General features: G+C 36.1%; 1 protein-coding gene across 1 annotated transcript in view; it reads left to right on the top strand.

Moving 5' to 3' along the window:
- The first annotated feature begins 377 nt into the window (after nt 1-377).
- The window catches only part of ANO3 (anoctamin 3), an 84,027-nt gene continuing 65,090 nt past the window's right edge, over nt 378-19,314 (top strand). The window contains exons 1-3 of the mRNA XM_058847459.1: nt 378-592; nt 1,482-1,553; nt 11,012-11,148. Of these exons, the coding sequence (XP_058703442.1) occupies nt 382-592; nt 1,482-1,553; nt 11,012-11,148 (420 nt within the window). The 5' untranslated portion in view covers nt 378-381. The remainder of the gene's footprint in view (nt 593-1,481; nt 1,554-11,011; nt 11,149-19,314) is intronic.

The raw sequence follows: 19,314 nt of genomic DNA, 5'->3' as shown, positions 1-19,314 counted from the left end.
TGTCACAGCTGCTTTGGTCTAACTTACCCTGGAATGTTTGGGGTCTTTTTTGCCACATTTGTTAGTTGTTCTACAATGTTTTTTCACAAAGGTTACCCAGTAGGTAAAAGGATTAAGAACATTAATTTATTTACATAATGGTGGAGGGGAAATTTTTGTAGCTGTGAAAGGAAAATGTAAATATTTTACAGAATGGATTACTATTAGCATCTGTATTTTAGTTCATTAGGTTGTTTTTTAATAACTTCAAACCTTATAGTGTGACATTTTTGGTTAGTCGAGGAGCTGCTTATTAAGTGGTTTCATAATTAGCCATCTTCCTTTGTCATGCCCTAACATGGTAGAGCTTATTGTGTTATTTTTCTTTTGGCTATTTCAGGTATGAACACAAGCAAGAGCGAGACAGTGAAAGAGCACCCATTAAAACCTTCTAGAAGATCTATGCCATGCCTCGCCCAGAGCCAAACACATCCTCAGAGCCTGAGCAAGCATTCGTCATTTCTGCAGCCAAATCGTGTGCAGCCCCAGCTCCAGCCCCAGCCTTTAAGTGCAGGGACATCTGCAGCTGCAGTGGATGCAGTGTCAGAAAGAGGTAGGAGATTCTTTTTCAGGAGTTCGTTCCAGCATTGATAAACTCTGATTTATTTAGATAGCTACAGTTCGTTGAAGAAATGTTTTTGCACAAAGCACCTACACAATACCATATTAACAGGTTCTTGACTGTATCTTTGTAATGTTTGAAGTGAGTTTCAAACTAATTTTTCTCTTTCTCAATGATGACATTATTTCCTTCTCAGTGGTAATAAGGCAAGAAAGTCTTGCTCATTTATGCTGGAGAAAAGTATGATGATTTTTATAGTCTGTCCTAGACGAGAAAGAAAGAATAAATATTAGGCTTTTGACAAAAAAAGTCTTTATATATGAACACATAGGAGGAGATACATTCATTCACAAACAGTAGAAATCAGGGAAGAGTGGTATGAAAAGAATGAGAATGTATGGAGAAAATCCTTCCAAATTTTAGCTTGTGTGGAATAAGGAGCTACTTTTATTTTAGGATTTCTAATTTAACATGTACACATGCCTTATCAGGGAAACTAGTCTAGTTGGAATCCCAATCACTGTGTGTCCCCTGTGGCCAACTATTGCCATCCTCTATTGCCAGATGTGTGTGAACCTTTGTAGAATAAACTCATCTGGTAATAGATTTTGTAAGTCTTTCCTTAATGTTGGTAGACACTAGGCACTAATTATTGTTCTAGTGAGGTATTTTGTTGAGTTAAACTTCCCTCAGAATGGACTGAAAGTCTTCATTAAAGTGATCTTGCTCTTTTTTCTATTGATAGAAAGTGGTCTTCAACATTTCAGTCCAAAGTTTTTTATTTGAGTTCCTGACAGCTTTAAAAAGTTTTTACAGTAAAGATTTTTTTTTGCTTACAAAATGCATATGAATGCTGATACAGATATTGCATTTATTCCAGATAAAGTAATGGAGACTTTGGAAAACAACTTGCTTAAGCTGTCTAATACAGAGTATGGTGATCCATTTTTAGGTAAGTTGTTGTCTGAACTGAAATAACTGAAATGACAAATTAATGATTCTTTAAGTATTTAAGTGTGGAAAGGACATACTTGTGCTGAAGTTCCATTTTTTTTGAAAGAGGAAACTAAGTGTGACTAAAAAGCGTGTGCTCTCATAAATATCCTGATACTGTCTCACCTTTTAGACTAAAAGTAGGGACTAAAGATAGAGAAGTGTTGTACATTCAGTGTATCCTTTTCCCATAACAATCTTTCATAAACCAATCATTTTGAACAATGTACTTGATATTACTTTGAAGTTACTATTACTCACCCATTTTTCTTGTGTAGTTATGTCATTCACTATTATTGTGGCTGCAGTTCTATTGTTGTTTTTGCTTTTAGATATTTTGTGTATTTGCTTTAGGCATTTACATATAAAAAGCATTATAATTTGGGAAGAAAAAAAATGCAGAAAAGAGCCATATTTGTACTGCCTTACTATCATTTTGATATTGTAATTAAGTCAAAGTAAGTAGGAAAGAAGTAATTCTTAGAATAATCCCAATCCTTGTGACTGCAAATTGAATCTGTAAATATGCACATGGGCAGTAATTTACAAGTTCCAAGATAAAGTAGTTTTGAAATTCCCTGGCCATTTATTTTACCCTTACTGACACAAAGATATTGCTGCACCTTGCACAACTACCATGAAAGATATTTTTGCTCACAGTTGATGAAGCATCACACTTGAAATCATATCTTCATGCTGAATGAAAGATAAAAGCTTTCAGAAAGCTAGGTCTGCTCGCCTCTCACATGATTAAACATTGACTTTTCTTGATACCTAAAATATGTGATAGGTAAGAGGCTTCTCAAGGTTTCTTGCATAGGTGACTGCTGGAAATAGTGATATTGATACTTCTTCAAAACCAGATATTCCAAAATCATGGCACAGACCAAAAATTTTGCATGAAAATTATATAAGAAAATCATTAGTAAGGTTCCAGTTAAAGCTGCTGCACTTTCCTAGTGTAATTGGGTGGCAAACATGGATACTAGAAAATTTTACTGTTATAATTTCCTTCTTTAGTTTGTTTTTTTTTTTAATATCCTGCTCTGTTTTTTACTGAATTTCTTACACATACACATGCTGATATTGTTGTGCACTTATATATGTCAGCAGTAATTCTTTCTGCTTTCTCATAGTAAATGATTCTGTTTGTCATTCACATTACTTGGTTTTATCCTGAAAAGATACATGGAGGGCTCAGTAACCATGGAAAAGATAAATTGATTCTTTTCGGTTCAAAATTGTATTAAACATTGGTGTGGATGTTTCTTCTCTTCTGACTACAGCTATACTTGTGAAAGAAAAATAAAAAATATTTAAATAGTTGCACTTTACTTACCCGATTAATGAATTTGCCTTTCTTGAGTCTATCCCAAATTAGATAAATGAAATCTGTGAAGTTATGCTGTATTTATAGAAATGTAACTGATTAGCTTATTCAGTTACAAGCAAGAAAGAAAACAGTATTTAAAAATAAATCCCAGAGGTCAGTGGTAAGAATTGCCTTATTTTTATATCAGCATTATCAGTTAGATTTGTGAAGAGAAATAAGGGACAGTTAAAAGGTGCATGTCACAAAATGGCCTGTGGACCTTCAAAAAACAGTTTGTTGGTGCTTTAGTGTTGTGTTTATGTGGGTAAGAATTTGTCTCCAAGTCTAAAATTTTCAATTTTATCCTGAATGTGGATGTAGGTGGGGAGGGGAAGTCAAAAATAAACCTGAAAAAGGAATATTGCAGCTCCAACTTGAATCACCAGTTGGGTTAAAACAATGCTTTTGTAGGTACTCTGGCAGTTTAATGGAGTTTCAAAAGTAGGCTGATTAATGGGTATCATCATCTTAGTGAACATTTTCAAACTGCCCTCCTGGGAACATGGAAGAAAGCTGAATTAAGTGAATGTGGTAAATTTTTAATTAGGCAGTGTTTTAGAAATGTAGGCCAAATGGTATTCTCCTCTTTCTGAATTGTTTGTAGACAAAATTATCTTGTGTGAGGGAGATTAAGAGGCATTAAATAAAGGACTTCAGTGGATAGCTTCTCTTTATTTCAGTTGCCTATAGATGAGGCCATAAATCTGTTGAACAAGTTTAGTTAATGATGTTAATGGATTTATGAAGTAAAAAGATAATATGTTACACCTTTGTTAATTGCACAGATAAATGGGATCAAGGACATTATGGATTTATGTTATTTTTCCTCTGTCAGTTTTAGGTGTTAAGTGGTGTTTTTAGTTTGAGGAATCGACAATTTCAACCAAAATGATAGGCATTGAGCTTCTGTAACATAACATGAACTTTGAGGTTTCTGACATACTGGAAAGCCCCTCTTCCTGACTCACCCACTCCCCTCCCACCTCTGATGGGAGACACAGAAGGTGGAAATTACTGGGTTGAAAAAAGAACAAAAGTAACACTCAGTAGCAAGTAAAACATCACTAAATAATTTATTCCTTTTTCAATTCTGTTTTCTTCCCCTAGCTTACATTAGTTATGAGGATTTGTGCATAATAACTCATCTTTCTTAGCAGGACATGAAATCCTTCCTGGCTAATTAACAATTTTGCTGTGACAGATACCTTGTATTCTGAATGTATCCTGAATCCAATTACCACAAAGTTTATATATAAAAAACCTCCGTATTTATGTGCCATGCTGCAATAGAGTGAAGTGACAAATGAAGAGCTGAACCAAAACTAACAATCCAACAAAGAATCATAATAACCGCATGATAAAAACTTTTTTTCAGTGTTCAATTATAGAAGTGTTTGTAAGTCAATTTTGTGATGTTAGGATAAATTGAAATGGACAAATATATATGTATATATACATATAACCTGTGCAATATGTACATTTACATAAAAAAGAGGGACTGAAAGATCACAGAAGAGGATTTGAGAAAACCAGGTTCAATTTCTGCTTCAAAAGAAATGTGATGTTTCCATTATGCCTTCTAGAGTAATTTTTTTGCAAGTCTGTGGGCAGTGCCTGCATAAATAAGGGCTGTCACATCTCTTCTGACTGTGGAGTGAGATGGCCAAAAAGCTGCATTAGAACAAACAGTTTGTCCTACACCCAGAGGTGTCAAGCTCTGTCCATATTAGAGCTGGTTGACACCTGGAGAGCTGGATGGATGTATGGATGAAGAAGCTATGTCATCTATTCAGTGCTCATTGGAACATAATAAGGATTAGGTTTTGGACTTAGTGTTGCAGTTCAAAATTTTGATGTGCTTTAGGCATTTAATCTGCCTTCACCAGTTCTGTACACCATCTTAGCTCCTCTAAAGAGCAATAATATATGACTGGCTCCCTTTTTAAGAGATTAGAAATATTCTGTGTAACAGTTACCACTGTCTGGAAGTTTGTAAGAAATTGTAGATTAAGAAAAGTCTGTGTTTGCCTGTTATAATAGTTTTTCATATCTAAATATAAATGCACAGGTAGATGAAAACCTTTCTATGTTATCTGTACAGTACAGTATTCCAGGTGCACAGCAAAATAAAATAAGACCTAAATCCATCACAGTGTCGTTTATCTAGGTTTCTAGTGATGTTCTTTCCCAGATTACTTGTTTTTTTCTAGAATTTAAATTAGGACAAAAGGGGATTATTTACTTGACCAATAATCTCTTTCTTATTAAAGCTTTGCAAAGCCTATCCTTAAATGAGTAAAAGCTCGAAGGATTGAGTAGAGTCGTCATATCTAAGTTTGTGAAACAGAAACTATTTAGGAATATTTATATTAATTTTCCTTTCCATAACTATGCCACATTTCAATTGAAAAACATTTGCTACCATATGCTACTGTGTATGTATAAAATTTATCACTGGATTATTACCTATTATAGAGAAATCAGGACAAATGATTCCCTGTCATAAAATTAAAACACACTCTTGGCCCTAACCAAGCAGTTAAGAAGACACAAAAAGAAAAATTTAAAATGTCTGTCTATTATTTTAAATGTCTGTCTATTATAATTTAAAATTTAGCTGTCTATTTCTAAACCAAATACTTATTCATTTTTGTGTAAAGGAATTCCAGAAATTAAATTATCTTGAATGTTTTATCATGTAAGTGACCTTATAGGGCAAATCTTCCTGTCATGCATTAAATGTTGCCAAATTATACGGCAGAAAGTGTTGATAGGCTTTTGTGATGTTTGAAGACTGAAATTATTCATCCTGTCTATTTATAACAAGAGAGCAAAACAAAGCAACTGCTAGGATGAAGAGATCCGTTATCTGCTTAATTAATGCTTGGATCTTTTTCAAATCACTTTATACTTGATTGTGGATCTCAGGTGACATTATTTAGTTACATGTTCTGTTGTTTTAACAATTATATGGGTGTATCTGCTTTAAGTTTGTACTTAATTAAAGTGAAGTCTTTGACATACTGAATTGAATACTGAAATTCCCACTGACTTTGTTGAGATTAGGTTTGGACTCTCCATGTAGAATTAGAAGCTTAGAACCCTTGTCTCTGATTTAATATCCTTCTTCTTATTTGCAATTCCGCCTTTTTAATACAAGATACTATTAATTTGCTATACTAATTTTAAAATGTACTATAGTTCCTTTGTATTGCAGTACTGCAAGTACATAATCTTTTAAATATAAGATTTTGTAAAACGATTGATGTTTAAATCTTTCTCCTGTTAGTAGATACTCTGAAAACTCACATAAAGAGGTATTGTAAGGGATCATGCACATAGTGTTTGCTTTAGTGAGAATATTTTACCTGAACAGTGTATTGGGTTTATGTGGTAAGCGTTAGGTAGCTGCGTGAGGCTACAGGGGTGGCTTCTATGAGAAGTTTCTAGAAGCTTCTCCTGTGTCTAGTAGAGTCAATGGCAGCTGGCTCCAAGACAGACCTACTTCTTGGCAAGGCTGAACTCATCAGTGACAGTGGAAGTGCCTATGGAATAATTGTTTTAAGAAGAGAGAAAAAAAATACACAATGGCGACTTCAACTGGAACAGAGATTCTCTTGCAAGACCATGCTGAGGTAGACTGTGCCCCTGCAGCCCATGGAGGTCCATGGTGGAGCAGAGATGCACCAGGAGCTCATGGAGGACCCCATGGTGGAACAGGTTACAGCCTCAAGGGGCCTGTGGGAAGCCCATGGTAGAGTAGGCTCCCGACAGGACCTGTGGAGAGAGGAGCCCAAGTAGGTTTGGTGGCAGGACTTGCGATCCTGTCTTTGGGCAGTCTTTTCCTGAGGGACTGCACCCCATGTAAGGAACCCACACTGAAGCAGTTCATGAAGGGCTGCAGCGTCTGAGGAGGACTCATATTGGAGCAGTTTATGGAGGACTGTTCTCAATGGAGGAACCTCATGCTGGAGCAGGTGAAGACTGTGAGGAGTTCCCCCTTAAGGAGTAAGGAGAAGCACAGTGTGTGATGAACTGACCACAACTCCCATTTCCCATCCTCCGTGCTGCTCCTGCAAGAGGAGATCAAGAACTCAAGAGTAAATTAAGTCCAGGAAGAGGGTTAGTGGGAAGGTTTAGCTTCATTTGTCGTTATACTCCTCTGAACTTACTGGTAATAAATTGAGTTTTCCTCAAAGAATGTCTTTTGACCAAAGGGACTATAGGGATAAATAGGGACTGATCTCTCACTGTCCTTACCTCTACTCAGGAGCCTGTTGTTATATTTGTCCCTTCCCAGTTCTGCTGAGGTGTGGAGTGACAGGGTGCCTTTTGTTGGTACCTGGCATCCAGCTAGGGTCAATCCAACACAGCAGACATAAAAAAAAAAAATTCTGCAAGGTGCTCAAAACTAAAATATGAGAGTGGTTAAGAATGAAGGCAAATGTCCTTTTGATGTCCTTGTTGGTTTGAGGACATAGGCATGAACACACATGAGTTCTATCCTCTATTTCCAGGTCCCCACTGCAGCAAATTTTTTTATTTTTTCCACCAGTTGTGCTTCTCCATCTCTCTTTTCCTTTATTCTTTATATTTCTTGAGGTTTTGCACAATCTCAAAAATTTTAAGGTAACTTAAGATATTCCATTTATTTGGGCATTAATGTAGGGAGGTTTTTAACCAGGTGTCTCCCCAACAGGTCAGATTTTTTTTAAATTTTGATTTTTGGTCCTGCAGTAGAGTAGAAATTGAAAAGTGCTTTGTTAACACTTATTACCTTTTTTTCTGATTTTACCATATTTTTACATTGGCTAAAGTTTTTTTTTGCCTTATCGAATTATTAACTGCAGTGTAGATTAACTAGAAGCTAAATACGGCACATCTGCTCAGCTGATGTATTTCAACATATAAACATTGATCCATGGTTATTTTGATAGAGTAATATTTTAGTGATTAGACCCACACAGTTTGAATCAGATCAAGCTCTGTAAGGAGGAAAATTAATAAAATCCAACTAAACATGCTCAATAAAAAAATTGTAGGGGCTTGCAAATCCACTGTTACATACAAATGGGACACTCCTAGCTCATGTCTTTCAGCTGTGCCCAGCAAAACACAAATGGGGTGGCATTTATTAACAGCAGCAAAGGAAACAGAATCATACAATGGTTAGGGTTGGGAAGGACCTCAGTCATGATTTAGTTCCAGTTCCCCTGCCATGGGCAGGGACACCTTGGACTGGACCAGATTGCTAAGAGCCCCATCCAACCTGGCCTTGAACACCTCCAGGGATAAGAAGTCCACAACCTCTCTGGGTTGGGCAGGTGAGTAACAGCTGAGGTCTAATTAGGACTTTCTGTCAATTGGTGTAAAAAGCCTGAGCTTCTACAGCAGTATGAACTGGATCTTTTTTTTTTTTCTCCCTCATGTTAGTTTGAAAGTAAATCTGTTGGAGAAATGATAACCCCACACAATTCCCTTGAGAGGGATTTCAGGTCAAAGTTACAATTTAATGGAAAGATTACAATAAATGCAATGATACAGCAAATCTGGCTTTGACCCACAAATTCAGAGTACAGTCTGGCAGCCTGTGGGTCAGGGTGGTGGCTGGAGTCCAATTAAATAGTGATTGCAGTCCTGTGGAAGTGATGGTTGCAGTCTTGTCAAAAGTGGTGGTTCTTGTGGAAGTTCTGGTCCATCCCTCGCTCCCTTGAGTGGTGATGCTGGGAGTGTCCCAAGTCCCCTGTTATAAATGCTCAGGTCCCAGCAGGAATGCTCAGTACCTCCCCCAGGGTGGTGAGTTTCTCAGTGGAATGGTGTAATTCTATAGGATATTTTTTTGAGTCCTTGGTAGTCATTGCAGCTGCCTGTTCTGCTGGTGCCAGTCAGTTCATTATGGCCCATTAGCACACATGACCCCCTCAGGATGGGTGGGACTGTGCTGCTGCTTCTCTGGAGGGAGTTATCCGGGCTGAGTCACTAGTGTGGAGAAAAAGAAACATTGCCCTGCCTTTCCCAGTTAGCTCTTTTACCTTATTTAACACCCAGCTGTAGCCTGGGGGGTTGGGTGAGCACTGGGCATCTACTGTGAACAGCACATCGTTAACATTTTGTCAAGAATGATGTGTAGGGGAGTAGAATATACAGTTTGGTTACACTCCACATTGGCACTCTCCTTCTGTAACCCAGGACACTCCTATGGCTTCTTGCCTACCCAATTTCTTTTCCAAGGTCAAGGAGACTTCTTGTGATGGTTGCCAACAGAACTTATCCAAGAAGTACAAGAATAGAGAGCACTGGCAGCTGGTCTCGACAGTAACAACCAAATGGGTTTTCATAGACCAGGGAACACATGATGGAAAATAAAAATGAAGTAGCTTTCCCATAGTGAGAAATAGAGAGAATTTCAGGCAGTCAGGCTTTTCTCATGATGTTTAGTAGAGCTGCAGCCAAATGAGATCTATGTTTTAATTTAAAGATGGATACTTATACTGCATATCAAATAGAAAGACTTACTCCATATCATTGCTTTTGGGATAAATTACATTAAAAACATCCTTGAGCAGCACAACTCAAGACACAAGATTCAGGAGTGCTGTCTTGGTTTGCATCATGGCAATCCCACATGGAAGATGAAATACAGAACCAAATAATAGAGATTGTGAGGGAAAGGATGACAGAAAATAGTGCTACTTTCTAGTCAAACATGATATAAAAACGTCATAGAAGCTTAGAAATTGCAGTTATTGAAGAAAGTCTCAAGGACTAAAATCACTGTGCATTTAGTATGAAATTATCAAGGGAACATTTTGTATAATCATTATGTAGTAACTAAAATGAAGATGAAATAGTGCTCAGTAAATGTTCTGGCTTTTAATATTCCATCTCAGAAATGCAAAATGTTTAGGCTGCATGAGATAATTGTGGTTAATTTTTTATTTTTTAAAAATTCCTGTACTATTTAGTGTAGAGATTTTAACTGAACAACTTAATGAAAAATATTTAAATGTTGCAGATGAATTTTATGAATTTAAAATCCATGGAATTCAAGATTGTGGCTCCCACAGCAACCACAACTCTTTTCTTGGCTTCTGGTTAAGGTTTTGAATTACTGAGCTAAATGCTGTTCCTAGTCCACCTGACTTTTCCCATGTTGATGCAAAAGCTGAGATGGGAACTTGACTCAGGATTTGTGGGTAAATTTTTTGTCTGAGTATGTTTCTTTTTCCAATTTGTCCAAGATAATATTGTGTGGCAGTGTTTTTAATCTTAAACATATTTTTTCAAGACAGGCCATTTTCCAGCATTCATTAAAGCTTTACAGGCCAACACTGGACAGGCATTGCCCTTCATTTTAGTTCTGCTGGGTGTATAGGGCAAATATTGTCATGATTCTTTGATGGACAGTATGGGTAGGCTCTGAGGCACTTAAATTTAATTTAAGCAATTCAAACCAAATCCAGTGACAAGACGAACACTTCCTTTCTGAAAGGCCTTCTATTTTCTACCAATATTTTCTATTTTCTTCTATTTTCTTCTATTTTCTACCATAGGTATACACCTATGAAAATGTCTTCTGAAGCACGTACTGCAATATCCTAATGTGCAAATTTTCAAATGCTTTATCTGCATGTGTGTAGGGGAATTGGGCATTTCTTGTTGAAATCTAAAACATGAGATGTTACTTTGGTCCTCAGGGTGTGCCACCTATTTGGTGGAACATCTTAAGCCTCAACAACTGTGAGTCAAGCAGTTGAATATTCATATTACTTTGTTTTTTAAAATTACTGTAAAGGAGGTTATCAACTTTTTTATTTGAATGCTAATAAAAAACCATTTCTATAGACCTACTAAAAATAGCAGTCACTTCTAGTTTAAGATAAACATGATAACATTTCAAGTATAAAGCTTTATCAGGAAATGAAATATGTTATTAAAAAGAATATACATAAAATGAATATTCAACTGTGGCTGTAATAATGCTGTTTATTTCTACCCACTATAATCTAAAATGAGCCCATTGTTTTCTTCTGGTTTTCCTTCAGATGTAGGAAAGGACAAAGATACATATACAGATGATTCAGAACATGGGAATTATGATGCTCGTACAGATCAGTCATTGCTTATTCAAAATAAGCTCACCAGGCAGAAAACAGAACCTCGAACTAAATCATCTTTAAAGGTAATGGACACAAAATTCTATGAAATTGTATCAACTGTCAAAATATGCTTAAATATTTTTAAAATGCAATTTTTAAAGCACTATATATGTTGCAGCCTAAGTAAATAGGTGTCTCATGGTAAGAAATTTAGGTGGCTTCCAAATTGTTTGAAATGGTAAAACTTCTAAAATAATTTTAGTTCATGGTTTTAATTAACTTTTAATTAATTGCTTTAATTAATCATGAGTAGTGTGTTAAGTCTTCAATCACTTTCAGTTAGCATTTAACAAAGTTGTCATGAGCTGCTGTTGTGGGAACACAACTGCATAAAATTACTGAAATTAGTTTTGTTAAACTAAACTTGATATGCTTCAAAGAAGAAAACCTGAGAGAAGAGAGGTGTATTGTTGAAATTGGATACAAAGAGTGCAGAATTTATGGATCACGAGGTCATTTTTCAGAAACCAGAAGATAAAGAAGAGACTAAGTATGTGGGCTGGAAAGCTCCTACTTAAAGAGACATACTAAAATTATTAAAAATATGGACTAGTTAAGATGTGCAAAGAGAACTAAATAAGCAACAGAGGATAGTACATTAGTTAGTGAAAGAGAATTATGTAAAATTAGAACTAATGAACACTGATTTCTTTGTTTACTAAAAATGTATAAATAGGTTATAAAGTTTTCTATCAATTTCTATTTGGAGGCTGGAATTTTGTTGGCAACATGCACACTTCCTCACCAAGAATAAAGTAATGCCTTGCATGCTAACACTAAGAAGACAATGTTAGAGGATTTTATTTATCCTGATGATTTTGGAGGATTTTAGTAACAGTATTATAGTTTGAGTGACAGAATCAGTGAATGGAATTCTCTGTACTAAAATCAAGCAAAACTTAATAAAATCAAGGATTCTTATGTTTTTTATTGACTCATCTAAGAGGCAGAAGCCTTCTCTATAAATTAATATTGCACAGAATTTAGGATATAGGGTTCTGAGCATGGGGTGGAATTCCTGTTATCTGGGAGGCCTCAGAAATTTTGAGAGTGTAGAAGAACTATGTTCATGTACCAAATGGTCAGTCAAGACTGATCTATTTAGAGTATAAGATCCTTCTATGCAATATCAAAATGATATCTAGACACATTGAATGAAAGATAAAATTCACTTACATATATATGAGTGTAGGAGTATTTCAGGAACCTCAGCTAAAGCCATCACATCTCACCATGCCAGATAAATCTGGCATGCTATCTTGCTTAGTAATTACATAATTATACTATTCATTACAATGCATTTTTTCCAGCAGTTAATCCAGTGTAATGCCAAAGAATTATGATGGATTTTCTGTTCAGAACGTGTATTCTTTTTTTAGTCATACTTTCAACTAGGAGACCCTTAATTCTCCTCTCCATTAAGCATAATTGCGTGCATACATATGACAAATGGCTTAACCTCAAGACGTTCTGAATAATTTTCTTCTTCACACACTGGAAATAGGGAATTCTGCAGCATAGGGTTTTTTACCAGTGATTCTGTGATTCTTGGTATGTGCCTGTATGCATCAGTAATCCTGTATTACAAATCTAGTAATGCTTGAATTACTGTAAGCTTCTATCCTGTGTGCACAGCACGTGTGGTGTGTTCTTTATGAGACCATTATAGAGCTCTTTCATGGATTTTATCGGTCACTTTGTGATTTTAGCACTGAATGCATACTTCATACTTATGTCATATAACAGTTCTAATGCTCATCACACTCATCATCATAACTACAGTATTCTGGAACATAGGTAGGTGTGACTTCTGAGACTTCATTTCATAGGATGGTTTTAGAAAAAACTTTTATAGTAGTAGCTATCTAATAGTTTTAAAATAACCTTAGAGGTAATTGTATTTACAGGTCTGTGACATGAAAATGAAACTTTAGGAATGACATGTATGAAATGTATGTCAGATATATATAACCTTTCCTGGGTTACATTTTCATCTAAACTGTTTCAATGAGAACTTCTTGTATTCAAAGATTTTTTTTATCTGTTTCTGCAAGACTAGCTGAACTAAGACAAATAATAATGGATGTTCCTGATTGATTTTGTTGATAAAATAGACAAAGCCTTTTATGTGGCCAAAAAGTCAGAAAACCAATGTGGAGTCTGTGGCATTTAGATCGTGTTACTGAGCACTAAATAGTTTAAATAATAGGTAAGGCTGCTGCCAAAACAATCTAGTAACAGATGCTATATTGTCTATCTAGTAACAGGGATTTCACTGTGCTAAAGCAAAATACTTTGTTTTGTATTTCCATGTGAAATATAAATTAGCCACTATTTTTTTCAAGCCCTGCATTCAGGATGGTTATGAAGTTCATAGTCAGCCAGTAAACTAACTTTCTTCCTGTGATAAATTGGCATTTAAGAAACAAAGAGAAACACATAAGGAAGTTTAGGCTGATGGAGGCTGATGTGAGTTTCTCTCCTGGCCAATAACTGTCCATTTCTGAGAATTGACAGTAGTTCTGACCATTGAAAGGTGAGATTAACCTGTGAACACCACCTTAAGACCTAAGCCTGGGAATTTCTTTGTCTCTTTGTTTTCTGGCTGTGAAAGGTAACTCAGCTTTAGCTGGCTTCCCATCCCCTGCCCAGCCCATGCGGCCCGGGCAGGGGCTGGGCTGGGCCCAGCGGCTCCCGGCTGGGAGATGGGGCCTGTGGGGCTTGCCCCGGGCTCTGGCAGGGCCAGGCCAGTCTCTGGCTCGGCTGCAGTTTTTGCTGTGACTGAATTCACCAGAGACTGCCGAGTAAAGAAAGAAAAAAGCTCTTGACCTGCGGCGGGCTGAGACAGTGACCACACTCTCCAGAGCAGCCATGAAGAATCTTCCATCACAGACAACTCCAGCCGCTGCTCCGGCAGAGATCACAGAACCATCTACAAAGCCTGGGCAAGATTTTAACCTTTTCATTACCCAGATGAGACTTGCAGATTAATCCTTTTTTCCAGAGAGAAAAAGAGAGAGAGTGATCAACAGGTAAAAAGACAACATAAACTATCAAAGACAGTGAAGAAAGGAATTAAGCTTCAGATGGGGAGAGAAATAAGGAGATGCTTTAATAAGCTGAAATATTCTTTTGCTAAAACTATAGAGATGAACAATAGTGTTCTGAAAAACTCCTTCAATTCATGAAAGAGTATTTTGGGGGGAATAGAGTATTTCAAAGTGTGGATTTAAGCAAATGGTGAAGTAGTTGTGATCTTATGTGATGCTAGAACAGAAACAGAGAAGTGAGGTTTGTTGAAAACTTGTAGCCTTGAAGAGGCAAAGAGAAAACTTCTGTTTCCAGAGAGGCTCACAGAGACAGATGAAGAGAACTTTTGCCTTTGAATAACTCATCCTTTAAAATTACATCTCTAGACTCATGGCCCATAACACACCTCAGGGTGATGTGAAATGGGAGGAGAAAACTTATGACAGAGTTTACTGGGCAGCTGGTATCAGAGAAATAGGGAACCATAGGAAAATGGTTTTCTTGTGAAAAACTCCATAGATTAGCAGAAGAGAACTTCTTTTTCTCTACAAAGACTGATGAAGAGACAATAGCAAAGTTAGGACTGTTTTAACCACCAAGGTTTTTTTGTCTCTGTGTTGTCGTGTGAATGAGAGAATAGTTGGGTAGTGGGGAAAAAAGAGTCCTGGAAGTTTTATTTTGGTTTCTTATTCTTGTAGTTTTGTAAATAAACTTTATTCCTTTTAAGTTTAAAGCCTGTTTTGCTCTTGTTCTAATCCATATCTCACAGCAAGAAATAAGTAAGTTTTCTAGTGATTTTTTAGCTAATGCTTTAAAACCACGACACTTTCAAAGTTTAAAGAGGAGTTTCATGTTTGTATTAAATTTAAACAAAAATATGCTTTTTATGTCTCAGTCTTCATATGTACTGACCTACGGGACAAATTGTTTCAGAGTTTAAGGACAGTCTTCTACAGGTGCATCTGGCTTTTTACTTTGACAATTCCTTTTATCACAGCACTACTCTGGAAACTTCCTTCTGCATTTAGAGGGACTGTTTTTGCAAATGAAGTGTTTTGGTTTAACCCCAGCTGGATTAAACCCAAAATTCAAAACACAGCCCTGTACCAGTTACTGTGAAGAAAATGAACTCTATCCCAGCCAAAGCCAGCACCTGAAGCAACCAAGCAGGATTCTTCTTCCCTTTACCTTTACCTGCTTCCGCAGGAAAAAGGCAAGGGGAATTTAGATTAGTCTTTTATTAAAAAGGGACACTACTCTTCTGCCTTTGGATTATTCTAGAAGTCTTTGTGGCAATTAGTTAAAAAAACCTTAGGGAAACTTCTTCCCAAAATGGACACAAATCTAGCAAAAGAATGCATCTAATTCTTTCTGAGACTGCTGAAAGCACAGAATACTGCAGTACAGTGTTACAGCTGGTAAGTACTCTCACAGATTTGAAATGTAAACTGATCTGTCACAATAAAAAATCTCCTCAGTCTGACCAGATAATGAGAAACACCTTGGCCAGGAGTACAAGGATAAAAGCATATTTTTCTTCTCTTCTATTTAATGTTTCTAATTTTGGATTGTTTTGGAAGACTTGTTGTATACTTGAGAGACTCAGGGAAAAATTGCTAAAAAATTTGTTTGCAGTTACTTCTTGGTGCCATGGTCTTTCTCAGCAATAACCTGCTTGAATACTTCAGCTGTAGTGAACATGTCTTTTGGGCATGATGAAAGCCAATACAAATTTTTTTTCAGGAATTGTTTAGTTTTTCCAATTACATGCATGATACTTCCATAAATCTGATTCTTGTTGCTGCATTTTAAAGCTTTGGAAAATCAGATAATTTTCTTATAGCAACCAGTTGCCAATGTATTCATCTACTTTTCTTGTTTCCACGATTATGATTTAAAACTCATAGTTTCCTATAGTGTAGGTTGGTATCATTTTAGAATCCCCAAATTTCATATTGAAAAATTGTGAGTCGCTCAGACCCATGAAAAAGCTGTCATCATTATCCGTCTCTGCCAACTCTTCATCACCAGCTGCTCGTGAAATTGCATAGAAAATACGACTTCATGTATGTGATTCTGCCAAGGGGTCTGACAAGGAAGAATGAGGCCAAGTGTCTGTTGAGCAAAAATTAGTAGTGTCTGCTTTGCAAGGGAAATGTAGAAAATGAGAAGGTTCCTGAGTGGAAAGCTGATACTTGGAATGTTCTCTTAGGAAAGGGAAGCAGGCTTAAACAGACTTTATCACTTGAGTGGAAGGCAACATTTTTCCAGAGAAGCAGCAAAATAGCAGCCAATTCTTTACCTATTGCTATTACATGTGTAGTGGCAAGATAGGAATGTTTGAGGGATTACACTTCATTTCCTTCCATTCAATACATCAGTGTTACTCCCTTTGATCTAATAAATTTTGTATCTAGGTATTGCATTTTGCTATCTGGCAAGTTAAAGAAAGGATTTTTAGAACAAGGTTCACAGTATTATCACTGTGCATTTAGGAACTATGAAGAAATGCTACCTATACAATAGTCTAATTTACTGCCTTTTTCTGGTAGTCCAAAATGTAGTCTAATAACACAGAAGAAAATAAAGCCTAAAAAAAATTATAACAAATAAAATAATTATCCCAGAATGGAAGGATGTGGTAAACTGCAGCAAAAGTTGACTTCATGTTTGTGCTTTTAGTGCTTGGCTCTCATCTCCTGTGAGATTTTGTTTAAAAAAAAAAAGCCAAAAAAAAGCTCAGAAAATATTTCAGGAAATGCAGGGTAAGTAGCAAGTAAATGTAACCTAAAAATGAAAATGTTTGAAAATAAACATGTAAAGAAAAATTTTCGGTGGTTATTATGTGGTTAGTGGTTAGTATGCTTCTTAAGACCTCCCTATTAGACCTCAAGAACAAATAGAAGAGGTTAAATATTAAAAAGCCTCCTCCTCTCTCCAAACATCCTCCATTGCTGCTCCCTCATATGGTAATATTGAACAGACCTCCTTTAAAAATTTTGCATATCACCTAACCCACTCCTTTCCTGAAGTCAAATATATTTTTCATAATATATACAAATGCATTTTCACACTTACTCTGTAAGTCCGAGTAGAATATAAATGGAAAAAATGTCCTCTGTGAAGAAGCTAAAATAATTGCTAATCTTTTACTTTACTTATAAAAAGTTGAACTGCAGTTTAATTAGGAAGGTCAGATATTTCTGGAAGTCTTTGTCTCCAAAAAAAAAGCTTTGTTCTGCACAGCAGTGTAGTCTCATAGAAATATGATAGCGTGGGTAATTACAGCAGCCTGTCATGTTGTCTTCGATGCCCAAGATAGTTTGCATGTCTTTGCATATGCAAATATGTCCCCAATTTTCTTTCCTAGGTTATTTGCACAATGCTAAACCAATATACACTTAAAATCATCAGCCTGTTTTTGAAACGGTTTATCCATTCCTACAAACACAAAAAGATGAAGACTAACTTAGATGTCTGCTTAGAAAATTTCACTTAAAGCATGCCTTAGATTATTCTTAATCAGAGTATGTTCTTAAAATGTGAAAAATGGGTCCAGTACTTTATTTAAAGTTTTGTTTATTTAAAAACACATCTAATTCCATATAACTTAAGAAGTCTATAAACTTATTGAGGTCCCAACTTTGAGTATTAAACATCCTGAAACAAAACAAGCATTATTTAGGTATCCCAGTTTTGTTCATGGGAATAAATGCACTATAGTTAGCATTAGAGATTTATTTCTTTTCAGAAAATACTTAAGGTATAAGTTGAATCATAAGGTGGCATCCTTTGGCATGAATATTACTGAAGATGTTAATGCCAAGTTCATGGTAACAGTATTAGGGAGAATTAGTGATCTAAATAAATGAGGTGGTTTTCATGAATGAGCCATTAATCTTTCAACCTCTTAGCATCTTATGAAGAACAATAAATTACATTGGAAGAAAGCTTTCTTTTATAAGAGAAAACTCATTCTACTCAGAGATAGAACAGGAAAGCTGTTCTTGTAGATTTCAGTTTCAGGTAGTTGCCATGCTGACGAAATTACTAGATCAGACTTTACCTCTGTCAAAATTCCAGCCTTAGTTCTTCAAATTGTTTATGTGGCTCCCTTTGCTCACACATGATTTAATAGCCCTGAATTAATCCATTGTTATCTCTGAAAGATCTCTTAAAAGCATGAAGAGGTACAGAAAACTGCTTTTCCTTGACACACCTCTGGTAACCAGTGTGTTTTTGCATTTGAAGTGTCTTTCTGCTCTTCTTACTCCTCTGTTCTGAGCTGATTTTCCTTACAAGTGTACAGAGTGATAGTGTATATGCATGTATATGTAACTGTGTGTTCGAGAGTATACATATACATAGATATATATGTATATGTGTGTGTGTATGTACACATATATACACACACACATATATATATGACAATCCACACTGTCCTTTTTGGGCTCTAAGATACCATGCCAACATATAAATGTCATTTTATGGTGGTTTTTACAAGTCTCTAAGTGTCAGCAGTACATCAGTGTTTCTGTGAGGAAGCTATTACATTTCAAAATCTGTTTAATTGTCCTTGCTCCTTCCTCTGTTTCCTGGTTCTACAACTTTTCCCTGTGTATTTGTCTCTAAAAAATGTTACTGGTGAGGTGGTGCTATGATGGAATGGTGGAGTTGAGACTCACTGCTTTGATTCAGTACTTGCATTTCCAGTGGCTGAACCATTTTTTCTACTGGTAAATTCTTCCCTTCCCTTCTCAGAGTTTCCTTGGGGAAAAAAACCCCGAGACACTTGAGTAAGTCTCTCTTTAGTATGTTACTTCATTATTGGTAAGGGTTTAGTAAAATTATTTTTCTCTAGCACATTTAGCATCATAATTCATGAGCTGTCTTAGGAAGGAAATTAACTGTGTTCCAAACATCATCACCATGACATAAAAAAATTTTGAGGAGAGAAATTTGCCAAATTTAGGGTGCATTTATAGAAGAAGACTCCTGAGGCCCAGCTGTGTATCCATCTATCTTTTAGATCCCAGGCACCGGACTATTGGTATATTTACTTTCCTTTATATAATTTTACAAATGTAATCCAAATGACACCACCCACACAGAGGAAGGCTAAACTTCATTCTCTATACTGCAGAGACAAAATAAACATA

The sequence above is a fragment of the Poecile atricapillus genome, chromosome 1, assembly GCF_030490865.1.
Source record: "Poecile atricapillus isolate bPoeAtr1 chromosome 1, bPoeAtr1.hap1, whole genome shotgun sequence".
NCBI lineage: Eukaryota > Metazoa > Chordata > Aves > Passeriformes > Paridae > Poecile > Poecile atricapillus.
This window is presented reverse-complemented; position numbering and strand designations above follow the sequence as displayed.